Genomic DNA, 12,584 nt, shown 5'->3' with positions numbered 1-12,584 from the left:
GCCCTCAGAGATGGCTGGTACTGGAGGTGCTGGAGTCCAGTGTTGACCACCTCACTGTCTTGGCTGTGTCTCTGGCAAGGTGGGCGTAGGGCCTGCCAGGTGTTGCCACGAGGAATGGCTCGTTGGTCCCTCTCTCTCAGACACACTTTCCCCCACTCTCCTTCAGAGGCAGGTGCTGCTTGGGGCCATTGGCGCCTTTGACTGGTCAGGAGGTGCACTGCTCTACGACATGTGCAGCTACGAGGGTCAATTCCTGAAGCAGAAAGCGTTGCACGACAAAGCTGTGCATTACAGCTACCTGGGTGAGGGCAGGGCCTGGACAGACAGGGCCCTAAAAGGCCTTTCACTGGGGGCAAGTGTTGGCAGGTAACAGGGAAGAGATGAAAGGTGGGACTTAGTAGAGGTGTGTGATGTAGGGGGGCCCTGTATAGCTACCCGGGAGAGGGTGGGGGTCTCTCCTTTACTAAGAGTGGCAGACATCCCTTCACCTTTCACCTCCATCCTTTAAGATTGTGTGGGTGGTGAACCTACGTATCTTCAGCAATGTGTGCATAGAAACCTTTGCTGGCACAATTTTAAGGGTGAGAGGACAGCCACACCACTTCAGACGCCTGACTGGGAGGGTGAAGTGACCACGGGATGACCTTATGGGAGCTCCTATTCATCGTCTGTCCTTCCCTACCCTCCATAGGTTACTCGTTGGCTGTGCTGAACAAGACCAATGGCCTCTTCTTTGTTTCTGGCGCTCCACAATACAAGAATCGTGGGGCTGTGTTTGAATTTCAGAAGGGAGGCACAGAGTCCAGCTTCCTTCCGGTGCTGGAGGGAGAGCAGGTACCTGCCAGCAAAGACCCTCTTATTATGGAAGGGGAACCTGGGGCTCCAGAAGGAAACAAGTTCTAGGACACACTATAGGCCAGGAGCCGGCCAGGGCAGAACTTGGGCTTCTGGGTAGAACTCAGGTAGGACTCAGCAGCTCTACCTGGGCTCTGCATGTCTGATCCGCAGGGAGTTCCTGCCATTGTACAGTCCCTTGTTGGTGCAAATCGCTAATGCACTTTGCTGCTAGACAAAAGTTTGAGAGTCTTATTTACCCAGAGGCACTTTGGAAGAAAGGTCTAGGGATCTACTTCACAAAAAAATGAGCTCTTAAATATCTCAGTTCTACTCTGATACACAGAACCACCATAAGTCAAAGACCTCTGGTTTCCTTGCCATTGTGGGGGTGTGGCTCAACGAGTAAATGAACCTGGAAGGACCCAAATCTTGTCATTTAGGAAGAACAGGAGTACAGATTTAGCTCGTCAGCAGTGGGGAGGAGAGAGAAAGAAAAGGTCCTCTCCAACCCTCCTGGTGAACTGAGTTCCTCTTGTATTGTAGATGGGGTCTTATTTTGGCTCTGAGCTGTGCTCTGTGGACGTCGACATGGATGGGACCACAGACGTCCTGCTGGTGGCAGCTCCGTTTTTCTACACTGATAGGGAAGAAGGCAAAGTCTACATGTACTGCTTGAATAAGGAGGTGGGAGCGCCCCCATTTTCAGGAGCTTTCTGAGGCCGTGACTTCTTGGGCTGATGGAGGCTGGGAAGTCTTTGGTTCTGCCCTTGCATCACAGGGCAGATGGTGATGGGATGTGCTTCTGGGTGCATGTCTGTTGGTGGAACAGCTGCTCTTCTCTCCTCTCCCCAATTTTCTCACTCGAGGCAGTAGATGATCACACCCCTTATCACCACGTAATTGACAAAGCATGCTTTTCCATGATCTCACTTGTTTGTCACAATAACTACGGGAAGTGACAGTAACCCTCATTTTACAGAATAGAAAGCTGAGTCTCACTGATGTGAACACTTGCTCAAGTTTATATAGCAAATATAGGTGGGGGTGAGAGTGGAATTGAGGTCTCTTAGATGCCACCCCAGTGCATCTAACCCTGGAGCAGAAGGTCCAAGCTCTGGGTCCTCAGCTGTAAGGAGAAGGACCTCAGCTTTACCACTGACTCCCTGTGTGACCTTGGGGAAGCCCCATGGCTCTTCTGAGCCTTAGCCCTCTTGCAGGAGGGTTGGAATCAGCAAGCCCCATGTGTACCTCCTGTGTGGTCCTGGTGTGGGCAGCAGGTGCCCTTATTCTGACAGCTGATCTGTCTCCTTGCTTAACAGAATGGTTCCTTCTCCCCAGCAACGATACTGAACTCGAACTCCAAGGTCACAGATGCCCGGTTTGGCTTTGCCATGGCGACTATAGGAGACATCAATCAGGATGGGCTCATAGATGTGGCCATCGGGGCCCCCATAGAGGATTTTGATGATGATGATGATGGTGCCAGCTTTGGCAGCGTGTATATCTATAATGGACGTCCTGATGGCCTCTCCATTCACCCCTCACAGGTGACTTGTGGCCTTTACAGTGCCCATTCCCTCCCACCTGCCTGTTTGGGGACTCTGACTTCCAAGAGGCAATGGCTGCAGCCTGAATGAGCCCCAGGCCTACGTGCAGGCAGACTTCTGGGTATATGAGGGCTCAGTGAAGGAGCTTCCAGAACCTCCCCTGAGGTGGGGTGGGAGTGAGAAGGTTGTGGTCATGTGGTTTGTTTATTGACCTGTTTTTCACTGGCACCCTTGACCTTGGGCCTATCTTAGGTCTCTCTTCTCTCTCTTCTGCTTCTTCATCTCCTGTCCCCCTCCTCCCTAACCCCTCCAGGCCTTAGCTTTCATCTCCTGGGGCTCCCCTGGCCATCTCTCATGGGTTATCTTTTTGGGGCACCCACCTCCATGAGTGTTTCTCTAAGAAACCTTCCCTCCCCTGGTGTTAGATCGAGGGATCCTCAGGATAGAGATTGTGGCAGACCATGATGGTTTGAAGAAACCTGGAAGGGCCTCTCCTGTCCTTACTCACCGATCCCTATCCTGTGCTTCTCCTTCCACAGAGGATCAGAGCCTCAGAGGTGCACCTAGGACTCCACTACTTTGGCATGAGCCTGGCTGGTGGCTTTGATTTCAGTGGTGATGGCCTTGATGACGTCACTGTTGGCACTCTGGGTCAGGCGATTGTGCTCCGGTAGGTGTCCCGGGCCGAGTCTGCTCCCTTTCCGGCCCCATGAAGACACGGTGCACTGATGGGAGAAGCATGCCCAGTGATGAAGGGCCTGGGCTCGGGGGTCAGCCCTCTGGGATTGAACCTCAGCCCTCAGTTATCAATGTGCCCTTGGTCAGGTTATTTACCTTCTGTAAATACCAATTTTCTCATCTCTAACTAGAAATACTATTAGTACCGACCTTCTAGACTTATAAGGATCACCTGAGGGCATACACTTGGCACCTCAGACGTAACATGTGTACAATATATTTATATTCTCATACACTCCTCTTTTTTTCCCCTCTCCCACCCCACCAACAAGATGTTCTTAGCTTTGGCTAAAAAAATCTCTAAATATGTTTATTTCTCTCGAGCTCTGCTGCTACCTCCTACTATAGACACTGTCATCTCTCACCTGGACCATTCACCGCCGTGGTGTCCCACTTCCAGGCCCTGAGCTCCACGCTCCATGGAGCAGTGAATGGTCTCTTCACATTGCTGTTTACAGCTTGACGGTGGTGTCCGTGTAGAGAAAAATCCGAACCCTTTCCCATGGTCTCCATTCCCTTTTCCTGCTATGCCTTCTCACTAGCTCTACTCCAGTCACAATGAGCCTTATGCTTGTCAAACCAGCCAAGCTTACCCCGAGCACAGGTCCTTTGCACAACCTGTTTGTTCTCTGTCTAGAATGCTTCTCTTTCGGATCTTCCCATGATTGGCACTTTTCCCCCCCAACAGATTACAATTTAAATGCCTTTTCTTTAATGAGCCCACTCCTGAGCAACCAGTTTAAGGTCTCTATTACCTTTCTTAAAAAAACCCTCACACATGGTCATAGAGTTGGATTTGATTTAGAGCTGAGCTTCCAGTGAGTTTTCAAGGCTGTAAATTAAATTGCATGGAAGGAGATTGCCCATCTGTCCCCCTCAGAGTCTCTGGTGAATTCGAACCTACAGAGAAGCATGACCTTTGTGTTAGCAGTGAAACCTCCCTATGGACAAAACCACCAGGGCTCCCTTCCTGTTACCTTGTACAGCTTTATTTTTATTATAACATTACCCTCCATGATATAAACTTTGATTCATGGCGGCCGCATGTGCTTCCCTGCTGTTCTCCGTGAGTTAGTGTGATCTTTTGAAATGAGTTCATCAGGCCTTCTTCTGAAGTTCCTGAGTGGACTCACCCCACCAGCTCTTGGGTTAGTAGCCAAGCACTTAACCGTCTGTGCCACCAGGGACTCCATAACATTCCCAATGCATAGTGTTTTCCCATTATTTTCTCGTTCATTTGCTTGTCATCTACTTTTTCACTAGAGTGAGGCTATACCTTTTTCTCAGCTCTGTCTTGAGGATTCAGAATAGCACTTGGCATATTGGAGATGAATGAATGGGTCAGTGAAGCCCTCACCTAGAAAGTTCTGCAGTCACTTCTAACGGTCCTCTTGTGCTTGTTTTAGCTCAAGACCTGTGGTTCACCTGAAGGTATCCATGACCTTCAGCCCGGATTTACTGCCCATTGACTTCAAGGGCACAGTGAATGTAAATCTATGTTTTGAAATCAGCTCTGGGACTACTGTCATTGAGACAGGTAATAGCCTCTGGTCAACCATGTTGTGATCATCCCTTCTTGGGCTCTGTAGCAGGGTTGGGAAAGAGTGCTGTATGTGGGGCTGAGACTTTAAAATCCCCCCCCATTAGGTTACTTCAGAATTATAATGTACCGAAGAGTTGGAACAGACCCATAGCTGACCCCCCAGTGGGTTTTCAGAGGCAGTAAATAGCATGGGAGAAGATCATCCATCTTTTTCTGCTGGTGGTGGATTTGAACTGTATACCTTGTGGCTTAGTAATACCGACTTGAGCTGCCAACCAAAGGCATGTGGTTCAAATCCACCAACTGCTCCTTGGGAGAAGGATGGGCAGTCTCCTCCTGTGCGATTTACAGCTCTGAAAACCCACTGGAGGGTCAGCTATGAGTTGGTCCCGACTTGAAAACACACAACAACAATAAGTCATCATTAGGTTCTGTTAAATATGTGCTGCCTCAGGAGAGGGTAGTCTGATGTTGAATCTACGCTCTGAAGAGATTTACCTGATCTATTTGGCAACAAGAACATTAAATCTCTTCTTTAGGGTTAAAGAATTGTGGGGGTTTTGTTTGTTTGTTTGTTTTTTAAAGGCAGCCATTTTCCCATGTGTCTGGAATTCTACCTACAAGTGTACGTGTGTGTGTGTGTGTGTGTGTGTGTGTTCCTGAGAAGTGCTCTTTCCTCTTAGTCTCTAATGAACATATTCTTCCCTTCCCCTCATCTAGGCTCCTGGGCCCAGAAAGGCTCAGGTACAACTAGCAGAGAGGGCTGACCTCCCTTCCCAACCACTTGGCTGACAGCCCTGGAAACTCTTCTCCCTAGAAAAGCCAGGATAGGCCTGGTGTTCATAGACCAGTGTAACTGGTAGCCTAAGGGTTCCCCTTCAGATTAATGCTTCAGCAACTGGTCACCAACGTTTAATCTCTCAGTATCTATCTCTGGGATAGCTCTCTGCCTCCCACAGGTCAGAAAACGTTCTTCCAGGGTGGGAATGTTACCTCAGAAGGAGGCCATTGTTGAAGCGGGGTCTGGAAAATGGTAGAGCTATCTGTTCCAGCTGTATAGGTTGCAAGGTTCAGGGCACTGAGCGTGAGTAGCCACTGCTGAGCGGCTGGCTGAGGGATTCTGGGGGCTGATAGGCCTTTCCCTCTCTTGGGTCCTGGTTCCTGTTCTGTTCAATGAGAGCTGGCCTGCATAATCTCTGAGGTGCTGTCAATTCTGCGCTCCTCAGGTTTTACTCTAGTTTCTGTCTCCATTTCCTTTAAGGCTGTTATTGTTGTTATGTGCCGTCAAATCAACTATGACTCACAGAGACCCTACATATTCTAGCTCTATGGTGAGCCAATCTCACTGTGTCTGACACGCCTACCCTCATTACCCCAGTTATTGTGTCAATCCATCTCATTTGGGGTGATAGTTTTCTCCCTCAACCCCAGCCTCTCCTTGAGTCCTCCTCCCATAGAGAAGGCTGACTCAGCTCAGGAAGGCCCTGGTCTGGAAACCCTAGCTGAGTGCCAGGGACCATTAGAAAATACCTTTGAAAGGAAGAAACTCAGGAGTCCCACCCCAGGGAAGTGACCATTCAGGAGGGGCTCACAGGAATCTCAGGCAAGCTGGGGGTCCCCTGCCTGGGCCTTGCCCAGCCTAGCCTCATCAGGAGGACCTGAGAGACACATCTCTTCCCAGGCCTCAGAGACACAGCTCTCAACTTCACTTTGGACTTGGATGTGACAAAGCAGAGGAAAAGGCTGGAGTGTTTGGATGTGAAATCTTGTGTGAGCATCTTTAAGAAGTGGATCAGTGGGTCTCACCTCTGTGAGCCTCTCCAGTTCCACCCCACGAAGGGAGAGGTAAGTGGAGGAATGAACAGAGTCCAGAGGGGTCTGCATCATTGGGAAAAAAGTTGATATGCCATTGAATGAATGAAACATACTCACACGTATTTCAAAAGCAATGAAAATAATGCTAAGACATCAAAACCTCTGTAGTGGCACAGGAGATGGAGATAAGCCAGAGATCCACATTAAAGAAATCTAATGGAGTAGAACACAGTGTATTTGAGCTTCCCAGAAACCTGGATGAAAATGCCCTAATTACTGACATTTTTCTTGGTAGTATATCAAGAATCAAAGATGTCTGTCTCCTACGACATCAGTCCTTGCCTGACAACAGCAGTGCGGCTGAGAGGCTCTATGGGGTTAAACCTCAGAAAATGTAGAAGAACAAAATGAAGAAGTAGGTAGAAGTTACCGTTTAGAGATATTTGCTCCTGGCAAAGGGGCTTAAACACTTAAAAAAAATTTTTTTTCAGGATTTCAGGGCTTGATAGGACCTAGAACTTGGACCTATAAACATAATTTATTCTAATAAGCAATTAATGAACTATGTCTTGTTATACATGTATTTCCAATCTGAAATTGGATTTATCAACTGAATTCAGAGTTTCTAATAAGTGGCATCGAGGGTAAGGAATCTTGCTGCCAACCCAGAGGCAGACAGTTCATATCCACCAGCTGTTCTGAGAGAGAGAAAGATGGGCAGTCTCCTTCTATGTGATTTAAAGCCACTGGAGGGTCAGTTATGACTTGGTTCCAACCCAATGGCAATGACAATGAGCATGAGCAAGTTAATGGTCTCCCTTAACTAAAGGATGGCTATATACTCCACTAGAGAAAGCCTGCATACAGGCCAACAGCTTGAGAACAAAAAGACTGTCAAATGGCACTTAAGGGCCTCTTTGGTTTTGATTTTTACCGCTCAAATATGTCCTCCATGCTGCTTTGAGGCAGACTTTTATAAAATGCACATGTGACAGTGACTCATTCAGGGGCTCCCACTTGTTCTGTGAATAAAATCCAATCTAGTTCATCCCTCCTTATGGCCAGAACCCCGTTGTGATTGGAATGGGAACCACCAGAGTTTATGTCTTGAGACCCACAGTAGATCAAGGGAGATTTCAGAGTTGACTAGGATGGTACCGGACAGGGCAGGGTTCAGATCTGTTCACAGAATTGCTATGAACTGTAGTTGACTTAGCAACACATAACAACAAAAATAACATGAAAGCTTGGTTGAAGGAAGTTTCCTGCCAACTTGGTATTATTTGGAAGATAGTTGGGATTTCTGACCCACCACTTGGCATTGTTTACTTTGTATTAGGACTATACCAAAGTTAAACATGTTTTCACTGTTATCTTTTCCCTCACGTCCAACTCCGCCTTTCTTGGTGACCCTGAAGCAATTTGAGGACTACTATTCCAACATCAGTATCAAGGTCAGCTACCAACTCCAGACCCCTGCGGCCCGCAGAGACTACCCTTATCCCATCCTGGACTTCTACTCTGAGCCTTCTGCCTTCTTCCAGGTGACTATGCCCACAACTAGGACCTAACTCTCCAGAGGGCCATCCCATCTCCTTAAACAAACCTTCTTTTTCAGCTTAAAAAAAAATTAGAGTAGGAGGGCAGTAGCCAGGCCGTTCACTATAAAATTGGGGAAACTGAGTCCTAGAAGAGATGTTAATTTGCCCAAGGTGTCTCTGATGAGTAATGTATCATGCAAGGTCAGTTCCTTTATATTCACAAAATAATACTTGTTACATATTTAATGAAGGTTATGGGTGGAGAAGGATTGAGGTTGTTAATAATTTCAGCTTGCTCAGCTCTACAATCAACACTCTGGCACCAGCAGTCAGGAAGTCAAAAGACTAATTTGAATTGGGGAAGTCTGCTGTCAGGGACCTCTCCAAAGTGATAAAGAGTAATGATGCCAGTCTAGGGACTAAGATGTACCTGATTCAGGCCAGAGTCTTTGCAATTACTTGCTATGCATCAGAGAGCTGGACAATGAATGACTAAGGATGACAGAATTGGTGCCTTTGAGTTGTGGTGTTAGAAAGAGTATTGCACATACCTGGACTTCCAAGAGAACAAACAGATCTATCTTGGAGAGAGTGAAACCAAGTTTCTCCTTGGAGGCAAGGATTTTGAAGCTCCATCTCATATACTTTTGGCATGTGGCCAGGAGGGACCATTTCCTGGAGAAGGATATCATTCTTGGAAGGGTGGAGGAACAGTGCAGGAGAGGAAGACCCTGGATGAGATGGACTGACACAGTAACTGGGGTTATGGGGATAGGTGTGTCAAAGTCAGTGAAACTGGCTCAGGATAGGGCAGCCATCAGAGCTGTTGTACATAAGGTCACTGTGAGTCTCAGGTGACTTGACAGCACATAACAACAATATGGGTGACATACCAGGATCTTTATCTGTTAATGATCTCTGATGATGGTGCCATGTGGGTCTCATATGGGGGTGAAGCCATCTTGTTCTGTACCGCAAAGAGGATGCCAACTGGCACACCTGCCTACATAGTCCTCCCCGGGGCTTTCATGCTGAACTGGCTGGGTCTGACAGGGCCCACCAAACCTCACTCTATACTTCTCTTCTGATGTCTTTTGGTTCAGCTAAGGCAGACAGATAGTGTCTCAAGACAGTAAAGGTATAACTAAGGGAAATCAGAGGAAGTAAATAAACCACCAGGGGTTCTGATCCTGTGAGATCCTACGTGATTTCTGCATTCTCTGGCTCCCATATTAGTCGGTCAATCTCCATTGATAGACTCTTTCATAGTGAGAAGAATCAGCAAAAACAAAGAAGGGACAATGTGAGCATTGAAAAGAAAAAATTATAGTCATTTGGAATGAATTGAGTCTAAAGGAGTGGGGGAGAGAGAAGCACCTAATTCTGGCATAGAATAGCTCTTTGTTGTTATGTGCTGTCGAGTAGAAACATGTAAGGGACAAGGACATGTATGACTGTCCAGTATATTTACAAAATGCTCTATAATAATTACATTAAGTTAACCTACATAATGTCAATCTTAAATTTCTATTTCTTAAAAATCTTTTGCTCTCTAATACCTAATATATAACAGTCACCATAGTTAGAATAGGAAAATAGCATACACAGGGTGGTTGTTCTCATTGTTTATCTTGCCCAGTAAGAGAGATCGACGTCCCTGTGAATTAAGAGTATCATCTTAATTTCATAGGTATAGAGATTTACATAAATTATGTTTGTTAAATAGTGTTGACAGCCAGTTACATGACTCAGAAAATATTGGGACTATAAATTAAATAACATTTTGGTAATCAGAAGATTATATATAATATACATATTTTATATATATATATTATATATATAATCAGAATATTATATATATTTGTTGGTAATCAGAAGATTTTATAGATAGATAGATAGATCTATATATCTATATATATATATCTCCCATTTAAAAAAATATTTTTAAGTTTGTTGTTGTTGTTGAGTACCACTGAGTTGGAACCAATCCATAGTTGACTCTCCAGTGAGTTTTCAAAGGCAGTTTAATCACACAGGAGGAGATTATCTTTCTCCCACAGAGCAGGTGGTGGATTTGAACCACATGGCTTCGGGACTGCAGTGCAATATCCCAGTCATAACAAGACAAATACTGCACAGTGCCACTGTTGTAGAATGGGACTGACATCAGGGTTGGGGTAAGACTGAGAAAAACTGGATAGATGATGTATATTGCATGGAAAGTAAAATTCTTTCATTGTTATTCAATCCCTCTCCCCAAGTCCACTCCACTATGCAGCCTTCCTTTTGAAAAAATATTAATATTTTAACATTTGGTTTTTATCATTTTCCTGCCCCCAATTCTGTGTGTAATCTATACATATATAAATACGCACACACACACACACACACACACACACACACACACACACACACACACATTGTGTATTGTGTTAGGAAGTACATGATACTGACATTATTATTACTGGCAAGAGTAATAAGTAACTAATATTTTGTAGTAATAAGTAATTTATATATATCTTATGTGGAGAAGCATTGAAACTATGTATATATCCTCTTTAGTATTTTTATGATTTTTACTTTCACCAAGTTATGGTTTGGCTGAGATTTTTTTTTTAAATCCTGCCTATAAAACCAGTGAGGAGAAATGACCTGGTGTTAAATGGACAGGTACTTCCAGGGAATGAGTTCTAGCTGAGAGTTTAGATGACTTAAACCTGTTCTCTTTCACTGACTTGGGTAGGGGGGAAAGCAGGCCACTTAACTGTATTGAAATAAAAACAACATATTGAAATTGTTGAAATAGCAAATGTTTTGTTACCTACATATTTACAATAAAAAAAAGGCAATACACAAAAAGACCTATACAAAACTGTTAACACATGCAGACAGAGCTCCTGCTCCTGACTTCTGTAAACTGCACTTTCCTGCTCAGGATGTAGAAAGTCTCTTTCCTAGCTCGGAGCTCCATTCCAGCCTCAGCACATGGCAGCAGTCCTTGTGTGAGGCTTTGAGGTGATCACTGCTCCCGGGGGAACTGAAGGCAGAAAATCTTGTTCAAGAGCAACCTGTTTCTGTCCCCATACACAACAGACCAACCCTGGGGCCTAGTGGTAAGGAGCTGTGCTGCCAGTTAAAGGTATGTGGTTGGTTGGGGTCCAGCAGGGGCTCCATGGGAGAAAGATGGGCAGTCTCTTCCTGTGCGATTTACAGCTGAAAATCCACTGGAGAGTCAGATATGAGTCAGTTCTGACTCAGTGGTACTTAACAAACAAAGTTTTTCAGTTGTCATTTCTTCAGTCTGAACTGGGCCTTTGGACCAAATATGACTTTTTAAGTTGATTGTAGTGTTGGCCAGATTGCATGGGAAATGCTTAACTTATATATTCTACAAAACACTGAGGCAAAGGACCTCCCAGGACTTGACCCTGACAATATTTGGTCAGATGTTCCTCCCTTCCTGTCTCTGCTATCCTGCCTGTATAAGAATGGATTAACAAAGCTTTTCTTCACATAGCTGTTCTACCCAAACGTGTCTGAAGCAGAGTGCCGTGTGCCCTGGTGTGTGTGATGGGCGCTCTGTCATTCCAGGATGGTTAGCCTATTCATGGTGCTGCACTGTAGAAACAGGCACATTCCTTCTTCTGATTATCTTCAAGGAACGGCTTGAAGGAATGTCAGCCACCAGGCTCTAGACCAGACAGGCGCTTCCCCAGCTTCACGACCCTGTAACAGGCTTAGAATAAAACATTCAGGGCAGCCCTGACTGAAGATCCTAAGTCAGGGTTGCTGGGGATGGTAAGGGGTCCTGAGCTAATCTTGTGCCCATTTGTCTGCTTACAGCTGCCCTACGAGAAGGCCTGCAAGAATAAGCTATTTTGTGTCCCTGATTTGAAGTTGGATACCAGCATCTCTGAGTGAGTTTGGTCCCATTCTCACCTTCTCTGATTGGTCCTTTCCCTGTCTTCCCTGTGACGCCCACAAGAGTCTTTGCTGTGTTAGCTCATTGCATCCTCAGCCACTATCTGATGGAAGAAGTATAAAAGTTCTATTTTCACTTTCTTGATGAGGACACTGAGGCTCAATAGTTGAGGGTCCTGTGTGGGATCACAGTGCTCATTTGATGGGCTTGGAACTCAGGTTACTTGACCTCCTAGACAATGCTATTTTCATAGCCCAGTGTCCTCACTCTCAGGACCAGCTCAGTTAGTCATAATGCCTCCCCTCACTCACTTCTTGGCCAAACTCATTCATGCACCCATCAGATATTCCTTCAGCATCTACTCTGTGCCAGGCACTGTACTAGGTGCTGAGGATACATGAGGAACAATGCAGACAAAAATCTAGCCCTCTTGATGCTTTTAGGGAGAACAGATAATGAGTAAAATCTAGAAATGTTGATGAAATGTCATATGGAGCATAGTATGTGAGGGAGGGCTGGGCAGGGGTGGGGTTACAGTTGGTTTTTTTTAGTCATTTAGTTTGTTTATTTTTCATTTCAATGAACATCTACAGAGATTTTGGAATTCCATTCATTCATTGTTGCACCCTTCTCCCCGCACA

The 12,584-nt window shown here is 45.6% G+C and overlaps 1 protein-coding gene across 1 annotated transcript in view; it reads left to right on the top strand.

The window, feature by feature from the left end:
- Positions 1-12,584, top strand: part of ITGAE (integrin, alpha E (antigen CD103, human mucosal lymphocyte antigen 1; alpha polypeptide)) — a 109,401-nt gene that overhangs the window by 76,099 nt on the left and 20,718 nt on the right. Inside the window, exons 14-22 of the mRNA XM_006899791.1 lie at positions 167-302; positions 692-834; positions 1,381-1,521; positions 2,157-2,384; positions 2,924-3,054; positions 4,529-4,659; positions 6,347-6,510; positions 7,899-8,024; positions 11,865-11,938. Coding sequence (XP_006899853.1) covers positions 167-302; positions 692-834; positions 1,381-1,521; positions 2,157-2,384; positions 2,924-3,054; positions 4,529-4,659; positions 6,347-6,510; positions 7,899-8,024; positions 11,865-11,938 — 1,274 coding nt within the window. The remainder of the gene's footprint in view (positions 1-166; positions 303-691; positions 835-1,380; positions 1,522-2,156; positions 2,385-2,923; positions 3,055-4,528; positions 4,660-6,346; positions 6,511-7,898; positions 8,025-11,864; positions 11,939-12,584) is intronic.

The sequence above is a fragment of the Elephantulus edwardii genome, unplaced genomic scaffold (assembly GCF_000299155.1).
Source record: "Elephantulus edwardii isolate Elephantulus edwardi_28Jun2011 unplaced genomic scaffold, EleEdw1.0 scaffold00267, whole genome shotgun sequence".
NCBI lineage: Eukaryota > Metazoa > Chordata > Mammalia > Macroscelidea > Macroscelididae > Elephantulus > Elephantulus edwardii.
Note: the sequence above shows the minus strand (reverse complement) of the source record. Positions and strands in the feature narration are given on the sequence as shown.